The 26011-nt window shown below is 37.4% G+C and overlaps 1 protein-coding gene across 2 annotated transcripts; it reads right to left on the reverse strand.

Annotated features, from left to right (window-relative positions):
* Positions 1-2022: 2022 nt before the first annotated feature.
* LOC149217368 (transcription repressor MYB4-like) lies at positions 2023-4999 on the reverse strand. 2 transcript variants are annotated; one of them, XM_089392988.1, is made up of 3 exons: positions 4672-4990; positions 3537-3666; positions 2023-3361 (listed from the first exon to the last, which is right to left on the reverse strand). In XM_089392988.1, exons 1-3 carry the CDS (start codon positions 4802-4804, stop codon positions 2944-2946), a joined length of 681 nt encoding a protein of 226 aa, XP_089249114.1. In that variant the 5' UTR covers positions 4805-4990; the 3' UTR covers positions 2023-2943. The 2 variants fall into 2 exon arrangements, with proteins under 2 accessions (XP_089249114.1, XP_089249115.1); XM_089392989.1 differs by having other exon boundaries at positions 2918-3344; positions 4672-4999.
* Positions 5000-26011: the final 21012 nt, after the last annotated feature.

Raw genomic sequence — 26011 nt, forward strand, 5'->3', positions numbered from 1 at the left:
ATAAGTTTAACTGGTGAACTTTTCACAATTGAAGTGCTTTACTGATTTTTGAAAGTGTTAAATCTATATATTTAATCAAAAGACCAGTTTAAATAATATAACTGAAGATTTGGCCACAATTTTTTTGAGTCAAATTCCAACCAAAAATCCAAAAAAATAACTGTGAACAATTAAACTTAAAACTACTTTTTTTAATTGTGAATTCATTTTTACGTTTTCAATACTTTTTTAACAGGATACGTGGGAATGTTAAGAGGATAAATTTTACATAAGCAGTGATCACATGCTCTGGCTTTATATTCTTTTTTTATTTGGGTCATTTTCATTTTTTTTAAATTCGTTTGGAAATTAAGTATTCTTTGGGGTTAACTAATTAGCCAATGCGGTGTACAACTCTTCTCACGTCATGGTCTTTAGTGCAATTTTTTGGAAGCTTTTATGGTGGGTTTTTTCCGGTGTAATTTCCCTTAAATTTGGTAGGAATTTATTGAAATCACAAGCTTGATGGGTAATCCTGTGCAATCCAAGTGCTCTAGGGTTTTCCAGGTGTTGAATCCATATATAGAGTAAAAAAACTAGTTTAAATAACACAAATCAAGATTTCACCTCAATTTTTTCCACCGGATTATGGCACCGGAAAGTCCAAAAAGTCACAAGTCACACTAAAGACAACTCTTTGTCGTATATGCCTTTTGCCATGTAAGTATATCATTCAAATAATTATGTTTGTAAATTTTTGAGTTATATATATATATATATATATATATATATATATATATATATATATATATCAGAGTAGTCTAATTCTAATTATAGACTAATTAATAAATGATATGATTTTTTGAATTTATTTGATAATATTTTGAAAAGACATCTAATTTTTGCAAATTAAATCACTTAAATTTTTAATTTTTTAAATTTTACAATATAATTTTAACAAAATTAACCAAAATAATACATGAAAAAAATCAATTAATCTATCGTTTAACTATATATATAGTACAAGATTAAGAATTGTATCTTGTAAACACTTTAGTTAAGCTTCTTCATCATCAAATGCGATAGAATGCTGAAATGTGATAGAATGTTGAGGTGCTTTTAAGTGGTGAATATTGGTTTCTTCTTTATTACAACAATTAAAAGACATTCAAAACAAAGAATAATAATAATTTAATTTAAATCATAAATTATATTGTACAAGATTAAGAAATATATCTCATGAAGACTTTAGTTAAGCTTCTTCATCATCAATGCGATAGAATGTTGAGGTGCTTTTAAGTGGCGAATATTGGTTTCTTCTTTACTACAACAATTAAAATACGTTCAAAAGAAACAATAATAATAATTTAATTTCAATCATAAATTTTATTTTAAAAAGATTTTTTTTCAAAATTTTTTTTTACAATCAAGATATAAATCAGAAAAACCTAAATTCTAATAAAATCAAATTTTTTATTTAAATAATAATAATAATAATAACGCAGAATTGAAGCTTCATCGATTTAAATTTTGAAAATTAATTTCAAGATTCATGACATAAAAATTGGAATTAATTAATATTTCAAACCTTCTTATAAAATTCATCTTCCAAAATAATAATAATAATTTAATTTAATTAAACATCATAATAAAATTAATCACACACTAAAACTTATAAAGATATATATCCTACCCACTTTCCATTTAAACTTGTAATGCTATAGAAAGATGCACATGTTTTCAATCTCATCTATATATATATAATATATATATTAATTATTTCCTTAATAGGTCATTACAAAGTTACTAACTTATCATAACAAATGATTACGTAGCATGATATGAATCCATGTATTTTAATATTTAAATTAGAGTGAAAAGACGCGCCAAACACCAAAACTCAAGCCCAACACCGAATTTCAAGGTAATTTTTTTTCAAAATTTTTACGAAGTTAGATGTAAAAATTCACTAGGGTTTTGAGGTAATAGTCGGTCCCCGCTACTTTTGCTTTTCGTTTTCCCGCGCTGTTACGTGAAACCATACTTACTCTCCCATTTCTCTCACCATCACTAAATAGCCCTCTCAATGAAGTTTCGCTGTTATGTCTGTCAGAAACAACAAAGTAACAAATTCATACACTAGAAGACCTGACAATGTTAAAGTTTGTAGGGTCATATTACTTCAATTAATCAATGGTGCCTTGATTACAAGGTCCAAAGTACAGAACGACGCACTACAGCCTTATTTATCAAGGTCAGTCTGCACTGTAATGTTGAGCAGCATTTAAAAAGACAACAATCGTAGGGTCTGACATTGGGTTTCTCAACCCCTGAACATTACTTTCAGTTTGTTCAGGTGCTCAGAGAAGTATTTATTCGTGTTTTTGTTTCTGTTTTAAGGTAATGGTCAAGTCAAACACCAAATTGGTGTATGAGATCCCCTTGTTTGTGGGACCACTTTCAGATTGCTGGAGCTCTCAGAGAAGCATCCATTTGTGTCTTTATTCTGTGTTTAAATTCCATTGTGCCTTGTCGCCATATGAATCTTTGAAAAAAACTATTTTTTTTCCATTTTTAAGGTTACGGCCAAGCCAGACACCGAATTGGTGTACAAGACCCCTTGTTTGTGAGACAAGGGACCCACCTCTACCCAGCGATTTAAGGCATACATACACTACCCATCTGGTTTTGAACCTGTGAACTCTTAGGGAGGAAACATATACTCTTAATTATTAAAACCACTCCTTCTGGTTCCCCTCTGGTTTTGAACATATGAACCCTTAACAAAACACATACTGCTAACCATTAAAACTAAGTATATAACCTATGAAACCTATTAATAAGGAATTTACCAATCTAGAATTTACCAATCTATAAAACCCATCTCTAAAACCCTGTATCGGGGAAACCGCCACTGTGCAGAATATCCGCTCTCGCAGTACCCGCCATAGTATACTGGCAGCCCTAATGGATAACACACTGCGCTGACAGAGACAAATTTGAAACCACGGTTCGATGGACGCTCGAAGCTCTGTTTGCGGCTGGGGGCAAATTAGACGGCAAACTGATACACAAATTAAGATCGAGGTCGGGATGCTCCTCTGTCGCAGCTTGCTCGAAAGTTGAGCTTTCCGATCGGTGGTGTTGGAAGAAATCCGTTATCTCCGGCGCTCTGCAGTTCTGAAACGCCGGAATTTCGTGGCCAGGAACAGGCCGAGAGGGGCACGTAGTGTTGCTGTTGTGGGGAGGGCCACGGTAGAGAGGGCGATGGGACCTGGGGTCGAGTCCCCTGCTCACCAATTTTCTCTTGATGTGTGAGTTCCAGTAGTTCTTGATGTCGTTGTCCGTTCGTCCGGGCAATTTTGCTGCAATCAGAGACCACCTGGGCAGTTTCAGAGGCTTTTGACATCAGTTCGATCCACAATTAAAAGTTCCCCTCAGAGTTGGGATTGGCAGGTCAAGAAACTTCTTCGCGCTTGACAGATGGGGGGTTCAATATAAATATCAGTGCTGTTAAGGGAATTGATTGAAGCAATAGTGGCGATGAAATTACTTACTTGTTGCCGATAAGGGAATGCAGTTGGATGATGAGCTCATCTTCTTCTGATGAGAAGTTTCCACGCTTGATATCCGGACGCAAGTAATTTATCCATCGGAGCCTGCAGCTCTTTCCGCATCGCAGCAGCCCTGCATCATAAAATCAAGAAGAAGTTTACATCCCAGTCTAACTAGCTCACAATTTCGCAAAGAAAATAATAGAAGTTTTGTAGAAATTTTTGGAAATTTTGGTTAATACTTCAGTATTTTTTAGTGTTATATAATTTGGAAATCTAAATTACAACTATCAAATTTTTTTTAGAGAGAAAAATCTTCATAGATTTATATTGAGACAATATAAAGAACATAAGATATGGCAAGGGACAGACACCTTGCATGCATATGAATGCAAATGGATCAAAATTTGACAGTCAATGGATCAAAATTTGACAGTCATAGGATCCCCAAAGAGATCAGAACTAACATTCAGAAACTGTACAATAAGGTATCAAAAGCAAGATCAGCTGCTATTATAGTCATATATAACAAAAGGGGTCTATATGCAAAACAGGTAAACAGATAATGAAAGAGAAGGATCATATTCCCGGGATGAAGGGATGAAGAAGTCCTGAATGAGATAAGAAAGATCACCATGAGACCCTCAAAGACCAAGAACCCGGCTCCATTGTAAGACCCTTCTTCCACAGAAGGTCAGCTTGATCATTTCTGAAACGAGGAATATGGTGAATTGAGCGGTGCTTCATATTGCTCCAAAAATGCATGATTCTGTTTAACCATCCAGACAGATGAGGACAGCTGATGTGGCATGATAATTACAGGATAAATTTTTTTGGAAATTTTGATTGAAATTTCAGTATTTTCAGTGTTATATGTTTTGGAAATCTGAATTACAATTACTCATAATTTTGAGTGTTCCAAACATTCTGGATGGTAATTTTGAGTGTTCCAATCATTCTGAATAGTTCTTAGATGATACTAAATCCATTTCCACCTTTAAAATAAAAAACAATACAAACTCTCCTAAAATTAAATTTCTTAAATTTTTTTCGAAGAGCACTAAAATTTCTCCTAATCTATTCAATTCACAATCAGTTATTATTCCATTGAAGAGCAGAGTACAAGCAAGCAAGCGACCTGCGGCCTTGGGAAGCGAACGCCAACAGCCTTCTCCGTGGGCTCGAATGTGAGCGATGAGGCGGTCGTCTTCTTCTTTGGTCCACGCCCCTTTGTTTGTATGAGCTTTTTCGCAGCAGGGAGATCTCCCCATCTTGACAGAGAGACAGATTAGTGAAGCTTTCGCTGCCACGACTGGAAACTGTGACCAAGATTGATTGGAATGGACAACCGATTACATTTCCTTGCTTTCGACATGCCTACTTGTTGAGAATAAATAAATGAGCAGAACGGGTGACAGGTCGTTTGAACCATCCGACGCGATTGCATCCGCATGTTTGGTAGGTGTTCTTGTTGTAGTTGTTGTAGAAGTGGGGTCTTGTCAGCCCAAAACCCTAATCCCTTCCCACTCCCCTTATCGTTACTTTCTGATTCTCACTATGTATATACTCACTTGAAATTTTTTTTAGAATGGATGAAAATAATATATTTTTGTTCATTGTAGGAATTGAGGAGATTTTTGTTAGTGGGCAAGGTTCAATTTTTTTTTGTTCTTTCTTAGAATTATATGATTCAATTTTCTCAAAGTTTTTTATGAAGTTATCAGACTTATTAAGGTAGTGGTGGAAAGTGTGGTTGCATCAAAAGAGACCATATTAAATGGTTTTTAACCTACTAGACATAGTCCACTCCATGTTTTCCTTTCTCTATAGAGTTATGGGACATATTGAGGTAGTGGTGGAAAGTGTGGTTGCATCCAAAGAGACTATATTAAATGGTTTTTTGACCTACCCCACATAGTCCACCCCACGTCTTTCTTTTCAATATTTTAAGCCCATTTGTCTAGGGCTAAGCGTGGACATCCCCCACCTGAAGGCATTTACCAGCCAATATAGAGGCCCTACCTAGGTTCAAAATTTGGGTTACCTATCTAGCTAAGCTTGAGAACGATTTTTAGGTTCAAGGGTATAGTTACAGTGTCCCACTTACGAGATCCATATCTACAGTGTCCCACTTACGAGATCCATATCTCCTCGGTGAAATGCCCCAGGTCTTATATATGTGTGTGCAGGCTCAAGGGTATAGTGGCAGTGTCCCACTTACGAGATCCAGATCTCCTGGGTGACATGCCCCAGGTCTTATATATATGTGTGTGTGCACTCAAGGGTATAGTGGCGGTGTCCCACTTACTAGATCCAGATCTCCTCAGTGACATGCCCCAAGTCTTATATATATGTGTGTGCCTACCCATGAGTGGCCTTGCCCAAGTTGAAAACTTGGTTTACCACTAAGTAGCTACTTGGTGACAAGCCTCCCATTTATTGATTCTCATGCACTTATATATATATATATATATATATATATATAAAGTGCATGAGATGTGATTTAAAAATAAAATTATTATTATTAAATGAATGTTTTCTTAATAAATAAAAGTATATCCATACTTGTTTTTTAAAATACATTTTTGAATGCATAAATGAATTCAACATCCTAAAAAACCCTGGGGCACTGGAATTATGCAGATTAAACAATTTAAACTCAAGTTTTTAAAAATCTTTGTCCTATTTTGATTAAAATTAACCAGAAAAAATGTAGTGAAAGGTCTAACTTATATAAGAAATAGTTTTTTTCACGGAAATTCACTAAAATCTGGCAATACAATTTCAAGATTTTTTGTTATTTAAAATACATTTTTGAATGCATAAATGGATTCAAAACAGTAAAGAGCCTTATTTAAAATACATTTTTGAATGCGTAAATGGATTCAACACAATAAAGAACCCTTGGGGCACTGGAATAATGCAGATTAAATAATTTAAATTCAATTTTTTAAAATCTCTGTCGTATTTTGATTAAAATTAACAAAAAAATGTCATGAAAAATGTCATTTTCTCTATAAGTTAGACTATGTCCTTGTTTTTACGTTAACTAAAATACATGTAATTTATTTCTCTTAATTGATTATTAATTATTTTGAGTAGTTGGAGAGTTCCATAGTGAATCACATTGTTAGAGATTTCCGGACTAACACTGTGTAATGAGTGTGATCGGTCCAACGTTTCGGATGGTGACCCCATCCATCATCAGGACCACAAAGAGCTATTAATTATTTCTTTCTGTAGAACAAAAGATTAATATTGAGATAGTCAAATATTGGCTCTTAATCATTAAAGCAACTTAAATTAGACAAATATTGATAAAAATAATTAAATATAAAATTAATTAAAAAAAAACAATAATTATCTCTTTTTGCAGTTGTCTATAACGCGACTTTTTGAAAGCCTTTCCGGCGGGTTTTTCCGGTAGAAATCCGGCAGGAATTTATTGGAATCGCAAGTTTGATAGCTAGTTTATGCACAATGAAAGCGTCGCAGGGGTTTTCGAGGGTGCTGAATCCAAATATGCAGTTAAAAAACCATTTTAACTGCAAGAAATCAAGATTTAACCTCAATTTCTTCCGCCGGATTCCGTCACCGGAATCTCCAAAAAATCGCATTATAGACAACTCCTTTCTTTTTATTTTCTTTATTTATTTATTTTATAAATAAATTTAATGATAAAAAAATCTCAAAAAAAAGTTTGGTAAGGACTCGACCTTATTCAACCAAAATAATTGGAGTTGTCTTTACTACGACTTTTTGGACTTTCTGGTGCTGTAATCCAGTCGAAAATTTTGAGGTGAAATCTTGATTTGTGTTATTTAAATTGGTTTTTTAATTGTATTCAGCGCCCACGAAAACCCTTGGGGCACTTCCATTGTGGGGTTACCCATCAAACTTATAATTTCAAATCAGATTTTAGAAAAATTAAACAAAAAAAATTTCGAAAAGTTCTCTCGAAAAACAATAAAATAATCTACACTTCATAAATTCATTATTTTTAATATATTTTCCTTCACTTAAATTCTGTTATACATCTCACACTTTGGAGTGCTGCCAATTTAGATCCGTATCAGCAATAATATTCATTTTCCCCACCATAACCATATATATATATTTTTTGACAAAGTTATATTTATTTATAGGGTCCATATTTTCAAATGTAATATTGTTTCACGCACTTTGTGAAGCTTCTTAGATTATTTCATAGTCACGTCAATTTTGTGAACTTGAGCCTCACTTTAACGTACTTGAAAATTACAGCTTACCAACTTCCATAGATAGTTGTCGGCCTCTAATCTCCATGGATCTCAAAGATTGATGCTAAATATCAAATCCAATAGGAAAATAAATAAAAAATGGGGTATCTACTCACCAACGTGGACCCTGATCCCCAATAACACTACTCCAAATAGTCCAAAGTAATTGCATTACACAAATGGCCCTATCAGTTTTCATATTTATGACGCACTCAATGTACCAGTTCCAAGATGATGTGGCCATCGACAAATCAGCTAAGTCCAGACAAATAATTTGCGGGCCCCACCCAGACGAAGCGACCCAGCCAGTTAAGGGCGAGTTGACAGGTCACACCCCACCAAAGATGCAGACATTTTTAATGCAAAGTCAAACTTTGCTCAACTCATTTAAATATTTTTATTTGGAAAAGATTAGCAAAGTTATTTTTTAATTAAATTAAATTATCGATATCTTTTACAAACTTCATTAATATCACATTTTTAATTTAGGTTACTTAAATCTAAATAATGTACGCAAATAATAACTATATAATACTGTCAAGGTTTTTTATTTCAATTTAAGGTGGATTTTTTATTTTAATTTAAAGTGGATAGTGATTTGTTGGTTTTTTTTTGTTTTTTTAATTGAGTGCTTGGATTAATTTTCAAGAGAATATGCTTATCAAGGGTTGTAGTGTGTTACAAAGTTTGTTAGGTTGTATTGACTTTTAATAAATTTTAAAAAATAGATTTGTGCCAAGTGGTTTCCCACCTACCAATTATGGAAATGAACATTCTTTTTCTTTTAATTTTTTTTTTGTTGTTTTGGAGGAGAGGCATGGAAATGAATGTCATTATTTTTTTATTTTTCACTTATTAGTTGGAGAGTGTAGTTGTCCAATATTAACTTTTCATGTAGAGATTGGAGGGGATTAAAGAGAGTGTTGGAGAGTGTAGCTTTCCAATATCAACTTTTCATATAGAGATGGGAGGGGATTAAAAAAAGTGTTAGAGAGTGTAGCTCTCCAATATCAACTTTTCATTTAGAGATTGGAGGAAATTGAAGAGAGTGTTTATTGGTAGATGTTAGGAGTTTTTGCATCAGATTTTGGAAGCTTGGTTGTGCGATTGGACACTTCAAGATTTAGTTGCAATATTCTTCCACTTTAACTTAAAGGAATTTGTTAAGCATTAGACAAAGCCTCATGTTAAACATAAAGCCCCATGTAAAGTCCTAGATAGTGAGTTATATGTTCATTGTTATACTAGTGTTGTCAACTAGACCCTTTAATTGTAATTTTACCCTTTGTTTCGTATATATACACTAAGAAGACCTTGTTTTAGAATCATCTCATCTCTTTCTTGTACATGTGTTCTATTGTAAAAGGAGTTTGCCCCCTTGAAGACACTTATCTTTAAATCTTACATTTATTTCTCAAAGTGTGGAGCTTCTTTTCTTTATACTTTTAGGTTGTTTTGGTATTTGTTTTCTACATTTGGTATTAGAGACTATGATATTAGAGTTTTCCTTCTTTAATCGAGACATAATGGCATTTTCATTATAACTCTTTTTGGGGGGAATTTTAGATAGTGAAATTTTGAAGAGATTGAGGAGCAATATCATGGTTCAAGTGGTCAAAATTTCAAGATATAGTTCATAATGCTTCCAGAGATATAACTTGTTGAAAATAGGTTTGTGACTAATCTGGAAATCAAATTTAAATGAGTTGTTTTGGAATTCTCACTATCCTTTTTCTAAGAAGTTTCTGAAAGTGAAATTTTAAGGAGACAACAGAGAAATATTAAACTACAAGATTTCAAAATTTTAAATTCTAGTACTACTTTCAATACTCTATGGAAGTGTTGAGCTCCAAAACTGCCCTTTCCTTAGCAACTTTTCTCATCCATTCTTCTTTGCTTTTCCATGAAAAATGCATCCTTATCATCAATCACCATTATACATTGCCTCAAGGAGAACATTTTAATGATTTACATGTTATACTTTTATGTTTGTTGTTTGAATAAGTTTTTGTCTTTTAGCTACGGAACGCAGCCACATTCTGCAGCTAATCAGCTGTTTCGCAGCTACTTCCATGCTTTTACAGGTTCCAGGTGTCAAGAGGGAAAAATGACTACATGGGCAGCTTGGAAAACATCAGGGCATGGATCGTGTCCTATTCACCTGGCCCAAGTCGACAAGGAAGACTCTGGTCAAAGGGAAGTCAAACATAGAAACCTAAGGCAAACAAGACTCTATTTTGTACACGTTTCTCAGTGATGGGATCCAAAGCAGTTTCCTGAGGCCACGGACTTCATCAACCACTTGTGCAAACTGAATCCAACAACCATTACCTTAGATTTATGTCTCCAACAACTAAGGAAGAGGATTCTGTGTACCTGTCTACCTACGTGTTTTGTTGTAGCTTATTTTTCTCCTTAAAACAGTTGTATAATTTCTCTATAAATACCTGTGTGAAGAACGCAGAACCAATTCGATTTTGCTCATGTGTTAAGTTTAGATTACCGCTTTGTAATTTTGAGAACTCATTCTCTGTTTTTAATATGAAGATTGTGTGTTTCATGGATACCTGAAAGCGTTTGTTGGAGTGTTGATTAAGTACATTTAACCTCAGCAGTTGTAGAGGGCCCTTGCGTTGGCTAAGGTTACATTTCATTTTTGTTTTGTCTTTCATAGTTGAACTGTAAATTCACTGTGTTTTTTCCATGATGTTTATAACCATTTTCTAACTTTGTTCATAATGCAGTTTTTGTCATCTTCTTACTAACGCAGAATAGTTTTATTTTAGTACAGCATAGTTCTTTTGTTCATTTCTTTTTAGTTTCTTATCAGTAGCTTTAAGTTGAGTTCAATAGTGTAGAGTAATTTATTTCATTTGCTGTTCTTTAGTCTTTAAATCTTTAGTTAAAACTGATCAATGCCATTACTATTTTGTCATTTTATTACTAGTTTAGTGACTCATATTGTAAGTGAATGTTTCTAAAAAGCCCTTCTGGTTGATGGTTCATCTTAAACCAAGTGGTTGGATATTTCATTTATTTAATGAGCCTTGCATTTTTGTATTTATTTTCTATTAGAATGATGAAGTACGAAATTCCTCAAAATGTTATCACAAGGAAGTTGTTCTCCCAAAATTGTGTAGTAGAGTAACAAAGCACTTCATCTAGTTTCCATATTAGATTAGTTGCAATTTCATTTTTAGTTTTAGTCTTTCAATTAGTTTTGTTGTAAATTCACTTTCAGTTTTTCATTAAGTTTTGATTCTGCCATAGACTAATCAGTAGTTGTAATCTCACTTTCAGTATTTCATTTCAGTTCTGTTTTCATAATAGATAGTTGCAATTTCACTTTTGAGTCCTTTTAGTTCATGATTTGGAACAATAATAAGAGCAGGAATAGAAACACTGTTTTAATTTTCTTGGTTAAACTTTACTTCCAAATTTGGCTTAAAAGAACTTTTAGTCCTCATTTCATTTCTCTATATTCTTAGCAGCAGTAGATTCAAGATTTTGTTAAGTACATTGCAAAACAATAGGAATTAAAGGATCAAACCCCCAAAACAATAGAAAACTCAAAAACAGTGAGGTAAGAAGGGCCATCTAGCACATATAGTGCACTACACTTCATCAGTTTACGATACCCGGATTGATAATTTATGTAGAGCAATTTAGGACACTAAATTGACCAAACATTTTGGCGTCGTTGCCAGGGAAGTGTAACTAGGTAGCCTTATCTCTTACATTCATAAAAAAAACAAAAACAACAAAACAAAACAATGACATGCATAGAGAAAGAGACTCTAGGGGTAGATTTATAGCTAGGGGCAGAAGTTCGATTCCTACAACTCCACCTACTCCACCAAGAGTTAGAAAAGACACACCTCCATCCCAGACTCATACTCCCAGCCATAGGATTCCTGGAATTCAAGGGGCAGAAATTCAATCAGAAGATTCTCCTACATCATCTACCAAAACAGTCCTAGGAGAGAAAAATTTTGAAACTCCAACAACAAGGATAACCTTTTTCACCTCCACAAGGGAGCCTATTGCAGTTGAAGAATTAGGAATACCTGGTGAGGAAGAAAAAGTAGAAACTCCCTCTCATAGTCCATTAATAGAAGAACCAGAGGAAGAGGGAATAACCTTGCAGGTTGAGCCCTATACTGACTTTGAAGAAACTATAATGGCAGAAGAAGAACAAGATGGAGAATTCTCACTGTTTGGAGGAGGGGGTAGAGGGAGAGGTAGAGGAAACAATGGAGGAGGTAGAGGTAATAATGGAGGAGGTAGAGGAAATAGGGAAGTAGATAACTCATTTGGATTCCCTATAGTGGATGAGGAAACACATATAACAATGAAAAGTATCTCACCATCTGTCATCCCAAACTTTGATGGGTTGACAAGTGAGGACCCTGAAACATTTTTGTTTGAGTTTGAAGTCTTGTGCAGAACCTATGACTATTTAGAAGACTCTCAAAAACTCAAATTTTTTCCCTCAACACTAAAAGGGGCTGCTTTGAAATGGTTCATGGGGTTAGTCACTCAATCCATTAGAACATGGAATGATATGAAATAGGCATTTCTAGATAGATACTTGGATTATTGTATGCCTACCAATCATAAAGATGAGGTGTTCAAAATGATGCAAAAAGAGGATGAAAAATTAGAGGATTTGCTTGAGAGATTCAACTATAATTTGAAAAGAGAAAATATGAACAATTTAGATGAAGGAACTTTGAAAGTTCTTTTGTTAAAGGCCATTAAAGATGAATGGATAGATATCCTTAACATGATGGGGAAGGGAGATATCTCTCAACTTCCATTGAGTGACATAGCAGAACTATGTGTTCATCTCTCAAGAGGGAAATCTAAAACAGGGAAAGGGCCGAGAGATCCTTCTCTTGTTAGAGCAAACAAATATGCAACTGGATCTGTAAGTAGGGCAGAAATTGGCAATATGCTTGATGAGTTTAAAACTGACATTCTAGGGAGCCTTTGTGAGTAGCTAGACACCCTTAAAATTCAAAACAAGCAGAAAAAAGAGGCTGATGCTTTAGCCATGTTTTGTCCAAAATGCAGAAAGAAACATGCTCTAAGGGAATACCCTTTAGATGCAAAAATTGTAGAAACTTGTATGATTTTGTTCAGAAAGTCATGAGACCAAGGATTGTCCTTCAATCCTAGGTCTTAAGGCTGTCTTTCAAGAGGAAACAATCCCAAATCCTGTAGAATCTCTTTGTTTTGTTGTAAGAAGACCTTGGCAGGGGCCACAAAATCAAGGATTTAACAATCCAATGTATCTTCAACCCCCACCAAATTGGAATTCTTGGCAGCAACCTTGGCCTCAACCTCAATCTCAGTATCAATCTCAACCGTGGGCACAAGGGGTACAAAATCCTTATGGGAGATTTGCCCAATATTACCAATATCCTCCATCTTATCAAAATTATCCTCCCCCACAAAATCAGCAGCCACAACTTCCAAATCAAAACCCTCAACTTTCATTGCCATTTCCACAACAACCTCCACAACAAAGTCAAAATCCTCAACTCTTACTGCCATTTCAGCAAAAACCAAATCAGCTACCTACCCAACCATTACCAAACCCCAACAATAAAAACCCTCAGAATGCTTACATGGTAGAAGGACAACAATTTCCAACTTACATGATTACTCCTCTAGATCTTAATGATGTTCAACTTAGATCTGGTAGGATATTAGAAAAGGAAAAACCTTCTATAGTTATTCAAGAACAAGACACTTCTGAGGAGGATTCTCTAAAAGTCAATAAAAGTTTTGAGGGAACATCCCTCCAAAACCAAAATATTGAAAAAGAAAAACAAAAAGAATCAATAAACACAACTCCTATTATTGAGCAACCAGCATCTACTTCTACATCTCCTTTTCTTGAGAGATTACAAATTGATGGAGGGGTAGAAAAACAAATCTTGTTGCCTAATTATGATTTTCTAGATGAATTGAAGAATGTTTGTATCAAAATTCCTTTGTTACAAGCCATTAGAGAAATTCCAATTCTAGCCAAGAAGGAGTTGAGCATCGAAAGACCAGGAAGAAAACCAAGAGAAACAAAAAGAATTCACCTGGTAGGAAATGTTATCACCCCAAGAAACTCACCTAGGTTGTATATCAGTGATGCTCAGGAACATTAAAATTTAACAGTTTTGTTGGATAAAATGATGGATAAATGGAAGATGTGCAGCACCTTTAAGCCAGATAACCACTCCTACTATGATATACCCCAGACATGGGTGAAGACCCCCAAACTATAAGGCTTTCAACCACCAACTACTCACAGCTTAAAGTAAAAGTGATGATGGAGAAGACTGATTGCACTAGCAAATGCACAAGGCTCTGTGATGGCCAACTGCAACCAGTTAGAAGGTCTGCAAGACTACTATTCCATATACAGCAAGGATGACAGCTCTCTGGTATTAGAACAACAGCAACCTGCAAGCAATTTTCAATGAACCACTAAATTTTAACATAGAGGTGGGATGACAGCCCCTCAAATGCCAAATATTCACAGCACATCAACTAAATGCAAAGCAGGCAAAGCCTAGAACATAGAAGAAGTGAAAAGTGAGTAGGTGATAGCAAAAGAAGCTTGTATTAGTGGAAATCAAGACCAGAAGCTGCAGGTCTCATGGTATTTATAGTCTCCAGAAGTTAAAAGGCTACAATAAGCTCTCATTCATCAAACACTCATCAATCTGATTACATCTGAGTTCTGAGTATATATAGTGTTATAATACAAAACATCTCTGTTAAACAATGCATGGAGGAGCCCATAAATGGCCACCAACCATATTTACATTCAAAAATGGGCCTTTGATACAAATCTGTGTGAGTTTTAAATAGATTTGACCCTCTCTGGCTCTCTGCGGTCCTCCTTGGGCAAGTGGAATGAAATATGGGTGAAACCCATAACCATTGAATGCTCTGTCTGGATCTGTGGTGTCCTGCTTCCTTCTCGGCCATACTGTTGTTTAATTGTAGTCGCCGAACATTAAAATGGCTCCATCATGACTGTTTTGCTTATTAAACAGTGAAATACTATCAAACTGCTCATTCCCGCCCATTAATGCTTCACTTGGACTTCAAAAGGTTCATTCATGGCTTAATCATTTATCGGGTCCGTCATTTGGGCTGCAATGCATACCTTAAGCTGGTCGATCCTTTGTTTCTCTATACTTGAGAATACACATAAAAATGCTACAAAATCATAAAACAATGGCTCTGGTGGACCTGAAATTTTATACCATTTTGCTTTGGAAACCCATCGGGTCCGGGCTTCATCATATTGGTGCTTATAATGTAATATGTCATGCATCCTTGGTTTCCCCGATTGTGATCAGACGATCGCAATATGGGCTGATACCACCAATCCCTCGCTTTTCCTCATATTTGAAAATACAATGAAATATTGGAAAAACATGAAAAATGCCTCCGCTGGACCTGATCATATATATATTTTAATTCACGGACCCTTTCGGGTCCAGACTTCATCGCAATAGGCACCCGCCAAGGCTTCCTTTGTATTTCTTCATATTTCGTTATATAATGAAAATGCTCCCAAATCATTAAAAGCGGCCCTAGTGCGGATTTGAAATTTTAACAGAAATCATTCATCAAGCCATCGGGTCTGACCCATTGGATCGGAGGCATGTCATATGTAAAGGCCCCGCCCATTAGAAAACGCCGATAGCGATATCACCGCGGACCCGATAATTTATCAAAAATAACTTATAGCACCATCGAGTCCGGGCTTATCGCATTGCAAACATAACCATTGAAAAGGCCTTGCCCCCTTTGTAAGCGCCGATAGCGATACGCCGATGCGATATCGGCGATCGCTCATCGGCGAGGTCTCCTGTGTCGCTGCCACTGCCCGCCTGCTCCGACTGCGATATGCCGACGCAATCTGGACCGTTGATCAACCAGATCCAACGGCTGATATGATTTCGGACCTCTAAGCCTGCTTTTTGAGTTTTTTTATGATTTTAGAGCAATTGTGCCTCCCGATAGTGTATTTCCGCCCTTCCAAGGGCTTTCCTCTTTCAACTTTTTCATTCGGTGGAAGGTTTTTAATCAAAACTTGGGGATTTTAACAGCTTCCATGGATCCTTTGACATGCATTTAAGTGTGTTTGCAGCCTTTGAAAGTATTTTGAATCCATTTTTGATTCTTTTGTATAGCAGAGCTAACACTGGCTCCTTCTAGGGATGAGATCCTCCCTGTGAGGTCTCAAGAACCTGCAGATCAATGCCTTTGCAGCAACAAACAAATTAGCCAAAATTCCTAGTGTTCCATTGGGCATGGAGTCTACTATAGCTACACTAAAAACCGATAAAAGCAAAATATTTACAGCTTTAAGGCCAAAGACCTTAAATCACATAGCTTTTCAAAAACCGCCCATTGACTGGGCCGTCAAAAACTGGTTCTCCTTCCCTACTTTTCAGTATGAAGGTATTGTTCCCTTGAATCTGTGAAATGATGAATGGGCCTGTCCAGAGAGCATCGAATTTCCCATGATTGCCTTTCTTTTCTTTAAAAGCATCCCATTTCATGACCAAATCCCCAACCTGGAAATTGTTTCTTTTTGCCTTCTTGTCAAAGGCTTCCTTGACCTTTTGCTGATGTGTTGTAGCTTTTTCAACCAGCTGTTCTCGAATCTGATACAATTCTGTTAGATCAGTGATTCTATTTGCCATATCATCCTCTTCATCCTGCGCTGTTTGGAGCAACTTTGCCACAGGGAGGGTAAGTTGAATGGGAAAAATAGCATCAGTACCATATACCAGCTTGAAGGGAGAGCAGCCTGTAGATCTCTTAATGGTCACTCTGTCCGCCCAAAGTGCATACTTTAGCTTGGCATCCCAATTCTTCTTATTATCCTCTAACAGCTTCTTAATTATAATAATCAGACTTTTATTAGAGGATTCTGCTAAACCATTCCCTTGGGGGTAATATGAGGTGGAATGAACAAGTTTAATGCCCATTGAATCACACATTTCCACCAATTCTTTTGCCCTGAATGCTGCTGCGTTATCTGTTATCAGCTTATGTGGGCAACCAAATCTGTTGAAAATGTTTTCTGATAAGAATTTCATGACCACATTATGATCGGCTTTCCTTGTTGGGATTGCTTCAATCCATTTTGTAAAATAATCAGTGGCAACCAATATCCACCTGTGCTGGCCACTGGAGTGTGGGTTGATTTCACCAATGAAATCCAAGCCCCACTGCTGAAAAGGTCCCTTTGCAATTATTGGTTTTAATGGCAGGGATTTTAATTGCTGCTTACCTTCAAATCTTTGGCACCTATCACAAGATTTAACAAAAATAAATGCATCAGAAAATAAAGAGGGCCAATAGTACCCAGCTCTAAGAATCTTATGGGCTGTGGTTTTCCAGTAATGATGTCCTCCACACATGCTGTCATGGAATTGTTGCATAACCTCTATTGACTGTTCTTTGTCCAGGCATCTTAAAAGTACTCCTGATGGATCCCTCCAGTAGAGCAAGCCATCATTGATGCAATATTTTGTTGCCTTGAGCTTTAAAGTTCTTTCTTGACTTTGAGAGAAATCTGAAGGGACTTCAAGCCTTAGAAGGAAATTGATTATTGCAGCATACCAGCTACATGAAGCTAGGCTTTCAGCCACCGACTGCTTATCCTCCGATTCAGCTGTTTCATGCTCTTCTATTTGACCATTTTCTGCCACAGTGAACAAGAAATCCATGTCCAAAGACTTGCAATTTTCTTCAGTCAACAATTCAGCAAGCCCTTGACCCCTTACCAGCTTGGTGGGCTTCAACTCTATGTTGAATTCTATCATTTTTACAATTCATTTCGCTCTTTTTCCATCAGCATCAGGCTGCGTTAAGACATCCTTTATTGCAGTAGAAGGCACATATGCAACTATTTTGGAATGAAAGATGTATACTCGGAAAGCTTTCAAAGATTTGACAAGAGCATAAACCTGCTTTTCAATAATATCATACCTTAGCTCAGCATCCCTCAAATTCTTGCTGAAAAAGGCCACTGGATGCTCTTGACCTGCTTCATCTTGCTGCAACAGAACAACTGTGATTGTGTCCTTGGAGGCAAATGAAAACAAGTGAAACTCCTTGCTATAGTCAGGGATTATTAAAGTAGGAGCTTGCATAATATCCTTCTTAATGGAATCAAAATATTTCCTTGCTGCATCAGTCCATCTTACCTCTGCTCCCTTTTTCAACATGAAGGTTATGTGCTTGACTAGCTTTGCAAAATTAGGAATGAACCTCCTTACAAAGTTGATTTTGCCCAGAAAAGATTGTATATCTTTCTTTGATCTTGGGAGAGCCAAGGCCTGAATTTCTTTGACTCTTTCTGGGTCGATTTGAACACCTGCAGCAGACACTACATGCCCCAACAGTTTGCCTTCTTCCAAAGCGAATTGGGATTTTTTGGGATTGAGTGAAATCCCAAACCTTCTGCACTTCAAAAACACCTTTCTTAAATGCTGTAAATGATCATGATGGCTGCTGGAATAGACTGTTATGTCATCAAGGTAGATTAGCACAAATTTATCCTTTTCTCCCACAAAAGCTATATCCATAGCGCGCTGAAAGGTGGCTCCAGCATTCATCAGCCCAAATGGCATTTTAGCATACATGAACGTGCCCCAAGGCGTGGTAAATGTTGTCTTCTCTTGATCATCTGGATGCACAACGATTTGATTAAAGCCTGAAAATCCGTCTATAAAAGACATTACTTTGGCACCTGAGACTTGCTACAACAAATGCTTCATTTTTGGCAGAGGATAATTATCCTTTTTGGAGCCTTTATTTAGATTCCTGAAATCAACACATAGTCTGATTTCTCCATTCTTCTTCCTCACAACAACCAGATTTGCCACCCATTTAGAATATCTGAGAGGCACTATTATTTTAGCAGCCAGCAACTTTTTAATTTCTTTCTCCACCAGAGGAAGGAGCATAGGATTCATTGGTCTCAACTTTTGTTTGAAAGGAATAGTGTCTTTTTCAAGCGGAATTTTATGTTGAATTACATTTTTGTCATATGTTTTCAGATCGCTGTACTCCCAAGCGAACACATCAGCAAATTGCCTCATTAACTTGCAGTATTCAACATTCTGATCAGCTGATAGATTAGTAGACAAATTTATAAATTTGGGCTGACCTGGGCTTCCTATATTATGCTTACACACAGCAGATTGATCTTCTTTATGGGCAGCTTTGTAAGGCACATCATTGTGGTCAAACAATCTTTCAAGAGGAATCAGACACATAGGAATATGGTTGCTAAGGAGCTGGACTATGCTATTCTTGCCAATCTTATCTCTAAGCTGGGACTTGGGAGCTTCTAGCAAAGTATCATTATTTTGGTCAATTTGCATTTCAGAGAACTCATCAATGACTTGAAGAAACCTATTTAACTCATCATCATCATCAAAAACCTTCCAATGGTGGACATTATCAGGCAAGGAGGGTCTATACTTCATTTGTATCTCATAAACTAGTTTGGGAGGCGATGGAGGTATAAACAGACTAGCTGAGACAGCAAGGGAGTCGGCAAGTTGATTTTGAGCTCTAGGAATATATGAAATGCAGAAAAATTCAAAGAATTCTTTGATTCTCCATACCTCATCTCTGTATGCTCTCAGCCTTGGATGCTTTGCTTGGAACATTTTATTTACTTGCTGAATTATCAGATCAGCATATCCAAATACCTTCAACTTCTTTATTCCTCTGTCTTTGGCTGCATGAAGGCCCAATAACAGTGCCTCATACTTTGCTATGTTGTTTGTCACCTGAAATACCAGCTTCAGAGACAATTCAACTCTTTCTTGCCGTGGAGATATTAACACCACCCCCGCTCCTGCAGTCTCTTTAGTACAAGCTCCATCGAAGAACATCTCCCAAATCTGTCCTCCTCTATCATGCTCGGCCTGGTCTGTTGGTTTCCTGATTTGCAACACAACCTTCTGAGATTCTTCTATTTGGAGAATGCATGCTCCAAAATCAGTGTCCACTGCATAAATGGGATGGTTTGTAGGATTCTTCTCATCACTAATGATATATGCCAACTGTGCTTCTCTATATAATCTCCTGCTTTCTCCTCCAAACACCGGGACAATTGCATAAGATAGATCATTTTGTAATGTCCCACCTAGTCTCTTGATCCATCCTCTAGACAACATCATACCAAATTTCGGAGGGACATCGGCCACCACTATATCCATCATCATACTCTCCATAGGCAGCTGGGTTAAGGTAATGGCCAGATCCTTAATTAAGCCAAGGCATTTCACCTTCCTTGAATCAAAAGAAAACAAATCATGATAGGGTCTAGTGATATCAAGGCCTAACTCTTACATGACTGTTTTAGGCATTAGATTGTGGCTAGCACCTGTGTCTAGCAGGCAATTGTGGAGGATTTTATCATCGATAGTTAATGAAACATATAAAGATGGGGAACTATTATCAGAAGGTTCAACCATGGGACTGAGCACAATAGCAGGCTTATCATCTTGCAAATTTACAGAGTCAATGGAGGTTTGTTTAGACTGTAGCTCAAGGGCTTCAAGGATGGGTTTTCTAAACAATTCACTCTTGACCAACTCAGCCAGAGGCACAACAACTTTCAATTTCCGAACTTCTGACTCAAAACTGAAAGAAGAGAATGATTGATCAACAGTTTTTACCTCTTGAACTGGAGCTTTGAGGGTGATCGGATCAACTGCTGGTCTTCTTAGCCTGGTATTCTGTGGAGCTGTTTGGGCAGCAACTTCTTGTGCAACACTCTCTTTGGCATTCTTTGCATTAGATCCTAGATTATATTTTCGCTGCTGCTCACCTGATTGCAGAACAGCACCACTGTCCCACCCTTGCTTGTTTTGCTCTTGCAGCAATGACTCTTCATATTCAGCCAATGTTAAAAATACAGCGCTGCCTTTGTCTTCCATGTAGTGAATTTCATCCTCCTCTTCTTCAAATTGTTCCCCTTCCATGACTGCATTTTGAAAAGGAGCTTTTTAACCTTATGATCTTCTTTGGCTTGTTCACCTCTTTGCATGATTTGTAGCTAATCATTTGCTTTTCTGAATGGGTTTGGATTTCTTGGAGAAAATGTGTTTTGCTGCCTTGTTTTGCCTGAAGCCTGCTCTACTTTTAGCTTTGAAACTTCAGTAGCCAATGACTCTATCATCTTCGTCATTTTGTCTAATTTAGGCTCTGAAGTTGAAGCATGGGAAGAAGAAGCCTCCCCTCTCAGCTTTCTTCTATCAATTTGACTTTTCAACTTCTCTGCTACGATAATATTGGATTCCACCTCCAGGGTTGCTTCTTGCATATCATTCAAAGTGGCACATCTTCTTTCTCTCAACAGTAAGTAGAAATTAGGGTCAAAAGCATTAGCGTATGTGAGCTTGGCGGTGGTGGGGGTAGGCTTTACCTCAGCTGGTATCTTACTATACATCTTATTAAATCTCTTATTGAAGTCATGCAAAGACTCACCCTTTTCTCTTTTCAAGTTTTCAAACTCAGTATGATAATATAATAAGTCCTTCTTATCTCCCCATTGCTTCAAAAATGCATCATCTAATGCTTCAATGTCTGTTATAGATCTTTGGGGTAATTCTCTAAACCATTTCCTAGCCTCTACGTCAAGGCTCTGGACAAAAACTCTCATCCATACATCATTGTGATTTATATCTAAATTATCAACATAACTGTAAAAGGCTTCAAGATGTTCTTTTGCGGTCACTCCCTCTGTTCCAGTAAATTTAGGCATATATTTTTGATATTCTCCCACAGGCATAGGATTTAGAGGCACAGGCAATACCAAAGGTCCATATCTAGTGGCAATGATCCTCTCAATCCTAGTAGGTGCTTGCTGTCCTGCCATATTTGAAATAAATGGAGGACTACTAACAGATGGAGCAGTAGGAGATAATGCGATGGATGGCAGCGATATTGGGATGTTTTGGACAGTATGGGAAGCTTTCTTTGGACTGAGATTCAAAGGGGAGTTGACTGCCCATGAGGCTGAACTAATCTCTGAATGAATTTCTTTATTAACAGCGCTGGGCTCTAAGTCTTCAAGCTGTAATTCTTCAGCTATAAACTCATTTTGAGATAAATCGGAGTTTTTAGGCTTACCTGATCCTGATGCCCCTTTCTTTGATGATTTCTTCGATTTAACAACTCTTTCAGGGTCAAGTAATGGTTCAGCTGGAGATTTCTGAGGATTTCTTCGAGTATGCCTCACAAACTTAGCCAGAACTTCAATGTGGAGTCGCCAAAGGATGATCTTCCACCAATGGAGTTACCAGACAGATGATTACAACCAATGTTTGTGTTCAAACTTTGTCTGTCATCAAAGCTTGAAACTATGTCATTCTCCCAGGGAAGCTTGAGCTCCGATTCTCTTCTCTCCCCGGAAACGACGCCAATTAATGTTATCACCCCAAGAAACTCACCTAGGTTGTATATCAGTGATGCTCAGGAACATTAAAATTTAATAGTTTTGTTGGATAAAATTATGGATAAATGGAAGATGTGCAGCACCTTTAAGCCAGATAACCACTCCTACTATGATTTACCCCAGACATGGGTGAAGACCCCCAAACTACAAGGCTTTCAACCACCAACTACTCACAGCTTAAAGTAAAAGTGATGATGGAGAAGACTGATTGCACCAGCAGATGCACAAGGCTCTGTGATGGCCAACTGCAACCAGTTAGAAGGTCTGCAAGACTACTATTCCATATACAACGAGGATGACAACTCTCTGGTATTAGAACAACAGCAACCTGCAAGCAATTTTCAATGAACCACTAAATTTTAACATAGAGGTGGGATGACAGCCCCTCAAATGCCAAATATTCACAGCACATCAACTAAATGCAAAGCAGGCAGAGCCTAGAACATAGAAGAAGTGAAAAGTGAGCAAGTGATAGCAAAAGAAGCTTGTATTAGTGGAAATCAAGACCAGAAGCTGCAGGTCTCATGGTATTTACAGTCTCCAGAAGTTAAAAGGCTACAATAAGCTCTCATTCATCAAACACTCATCAATCTGATTACATCTGAGTTCTGAGTATATATAGTGTTATAATACAAAACATCTCTGTTAAATAATGCGTGGAGGAGCCCATAAATGGCCACCAACCATATTTACATTCAGAAATGGGCCTCTGATAAAATCTGTGTGAGTTTTAAATAGATTTGACCCTCTCTGGCTCTCTGCGGTCCTCCTTGGGCAAGTGGAATGAAATATGGGTGAAACCCATAACCATTGAATGCTCTGTCTGGATCTGTGGTGTCCTGCTTCCTTCTCGGCCATACTGTTGTTTAATTGTAGTCGCTGAACATTAAAATGGCTCCATCATGACTGTTTTTCTTATTAAACAGTGAAATACTGTCAAACTACTCATTCCCGCCCATTAATGCTTCACTTGGACTTCAAAAGGTTCATTCATGGCTTAATCATTTATCGAGTCCGTCATTTGGGCTGCAATGCATACCTTAAGCTGGCTGATCCTTTGTTTCTCTATACTTGAGAATACACGTAAAAATGCTGCAAAATCATAAAACAATGGCTCTGGCGGACCTGAAATATTATACCATTTTGCTTTGGAAACCCATCGGGTCCGGGCTTCATCGCATTGGCGCTTATAATGTAAAATGTCATGCATCCTTGGTTTCCCCGATTGCGATCAGCCGATCGCAATATGGGCTGATACCACCGATCCCTCGCTTTTCCTCATATTTGAAAATACAATGAAATATTGGAAAAACATGAAAAATGCCTCCGCTGGACCTGATCATATATATATTTTAATTCACGGACCCTTTCGGGTCCGGACTTCATCGCAATAGGCACCCGCCAAGGCTTCCTTTGTATTTCTTCATATTTCGTTATATAACGAAAATGCTCCCAAATCATTAAAAACGGCCCTAGCGCGGATTTGAAATTTTAACAGAAATCATTCATCAAGCCATCGGGTCCGACCCATCGGATCGGAGGCATGTCATATGTAAAGGCCCCGCCCATTAGAAAACGCCGATAGCGATATCACCGTGGACCTGATAATTTATCAAAAATAACTTATAGTGCCATCGGGTCCGAGCTTATCGCATCGCAAACATAACCATTGAAAAGGCCTTGCCCCCTTTGTAAGCGCCGATAGCGATATCAGTGATCGCTCATCGGCGAGGTCTCCTGTGTCGCTGCCACTGCCCGCCTGCTCTGACTGTGATATGCCAACGCAATCTGGACAGTTGATCAGCCAGATCCAATGGCTGATATGATTTCGAACCTATAAGCCTGCATTTTGAGTTTTTTTATGATTTTAGAGCAATTGTGCCTCCCGATAGTTTATTTCCGCCCTTCCAAGGGCGTTCCTCTTTCAACTTTTTCATTCGATGGAAGGTTTTTAATCAAAACTTGGGGATTTTAACAGCTTCCATGGATCCTTTGACATGCATTTAAGCATGTTTGCAACCTTTGAAAGTATTTTGAATCCATTTTTGATCCTTTTGTATAGCAGAGCTAACAGGAAAGATAGTAGACGTCATGATGGGAAAGATTGCCATGCAGAAATATGTGGATCCAGGAAGTCCAATTGTCAAGACACATATAATTGGAATTGAAATTCCAAATAAATTGATTGACTTAGGGGCAGCAATAAACATTATGAGTAGACAAACTATGAAGCAACTTAAACTTCCTAACCTCCTTTACACACCTACCTTACTGCAACTTGTGGATAGATCAATAATCAAACTGGATGGTGTGCTAGAAGATATCTCAGTCTCCTTAGATTCTTGGGAATATCCTGTTGATTTTGTTGTGGGGAAAAGTATCCGATGCGGATGACCCTATCCCTACTCTAAAGGTGACAGTCTTTAGCAACAACTGAAAGTAAAGTTTTGATGATTTCCTTTATGAAAGTACAGAGAGAATGAAGAAAGATTAACCAACCTGGTGTCTTTCGCTTAGTCGATCCTTGTCCTCTCTCTTTGTCTCTTGTTCCCAGCTCCTTGCTCTCTTTGCCGGTCCAGCTACACACAGATCCTGCACAAAACAAGAGAGCAAACTACAAGATACAAGTACTCATAACTGACGCATGGATTAGAGTGAATCAAATATACATGTAAATACAATACATCAATGCAATACAAGTATATAGGAGAACATGCAAAACTTTATTGATAGAAGTAACAGGGTTCTGAGAAGGTTACAACCAATGATGGCTCCAATCCAGCAGCACCTCCCCAGCAGCAAGAACTCTCTTCTTCACCTCTAGTAAAACAATCACCCAATAGCTCTAACTGTAAACCAACAGCACCTCCTTGCTTTACACAAAATTCCAGCCTCCTTAGACCTCATAGAAGAGCTCTATATATAGGAGAGAAGAAGAGAGGATGAGTCAGCTTGAGACTGACATGAAGCTGCCTTGTGTCCTCTCCCTCTTCAGTTAAACTTCAGTCCTTGAGTCCACTTGGAGATCCTTGCTTACACATGGTGATCAAGTACCTTTTACTCATCACAGGGCGAATCTCATGAACCAAGTGTCAGTTTGGAAGCTTCCTGGGCAGTTGACACCTTGCAGAATGACTGTGCCACTTGGCCAATCTCGCCCAGCGCAGGTAGCCTTCATTAGTTTTGACTTCCAGCGCAGGTACAAGGAGGAACAGTTGCATTCCAGCGCAAAAGCTCAGTGGAGCAGCTGACATGATCCAAAATAAGCCTGTTTTGAAGTGTTTTCAGGTGGAGAACTGATTGGAAGTGTTGTTGTTTGATGACCTTGTTATTTTAGGGGTAAGAACAACATGTTTAGGGACTGAGGATCCCTGTAATTATTGACATTCCATGCTCCATGATGCGAGGCACAAAAATGTCTATAACAGTTGCCCCCTAAAGTATGAGGCCGTTTATCGGGTGAAATGCTTTAGCTAGAGGGTCCGAAGTTCATTCCAGTGCTGAGGAGGCGCCCTGTAATACAATACAATACAATACATTATTTTTCATTCAATTTTCATGATCTAGCTGAGGCGGGCATTCCCATGCTCAGCTTTATAAACACATTTTGGTACATATAGCAGACGATCGTCTGAAGGTAGACTGATAATTTTCTGCTGAAATTATCATCCTTTGAATAGGATGATCATCTGCTGCAACGATGTACA

The sequence above is a fragment of the Pinus tabuliformis genome, chromosome 1_1 (genome assembly GCF_031772625.1).
Source record: "Pinus tabuliformis cultivar Carrire ecotype Pingquan chromosome 1_1, CPIR1, whole genome shotgun sequence".
In the NCBI taxonomy this organism is placed as follows: Eukaryota; Viridiplantae; Streptophyta; class Pinopsida; order Pinales; family Pinaceae; genus Pinus; species Pinus tabuliformis.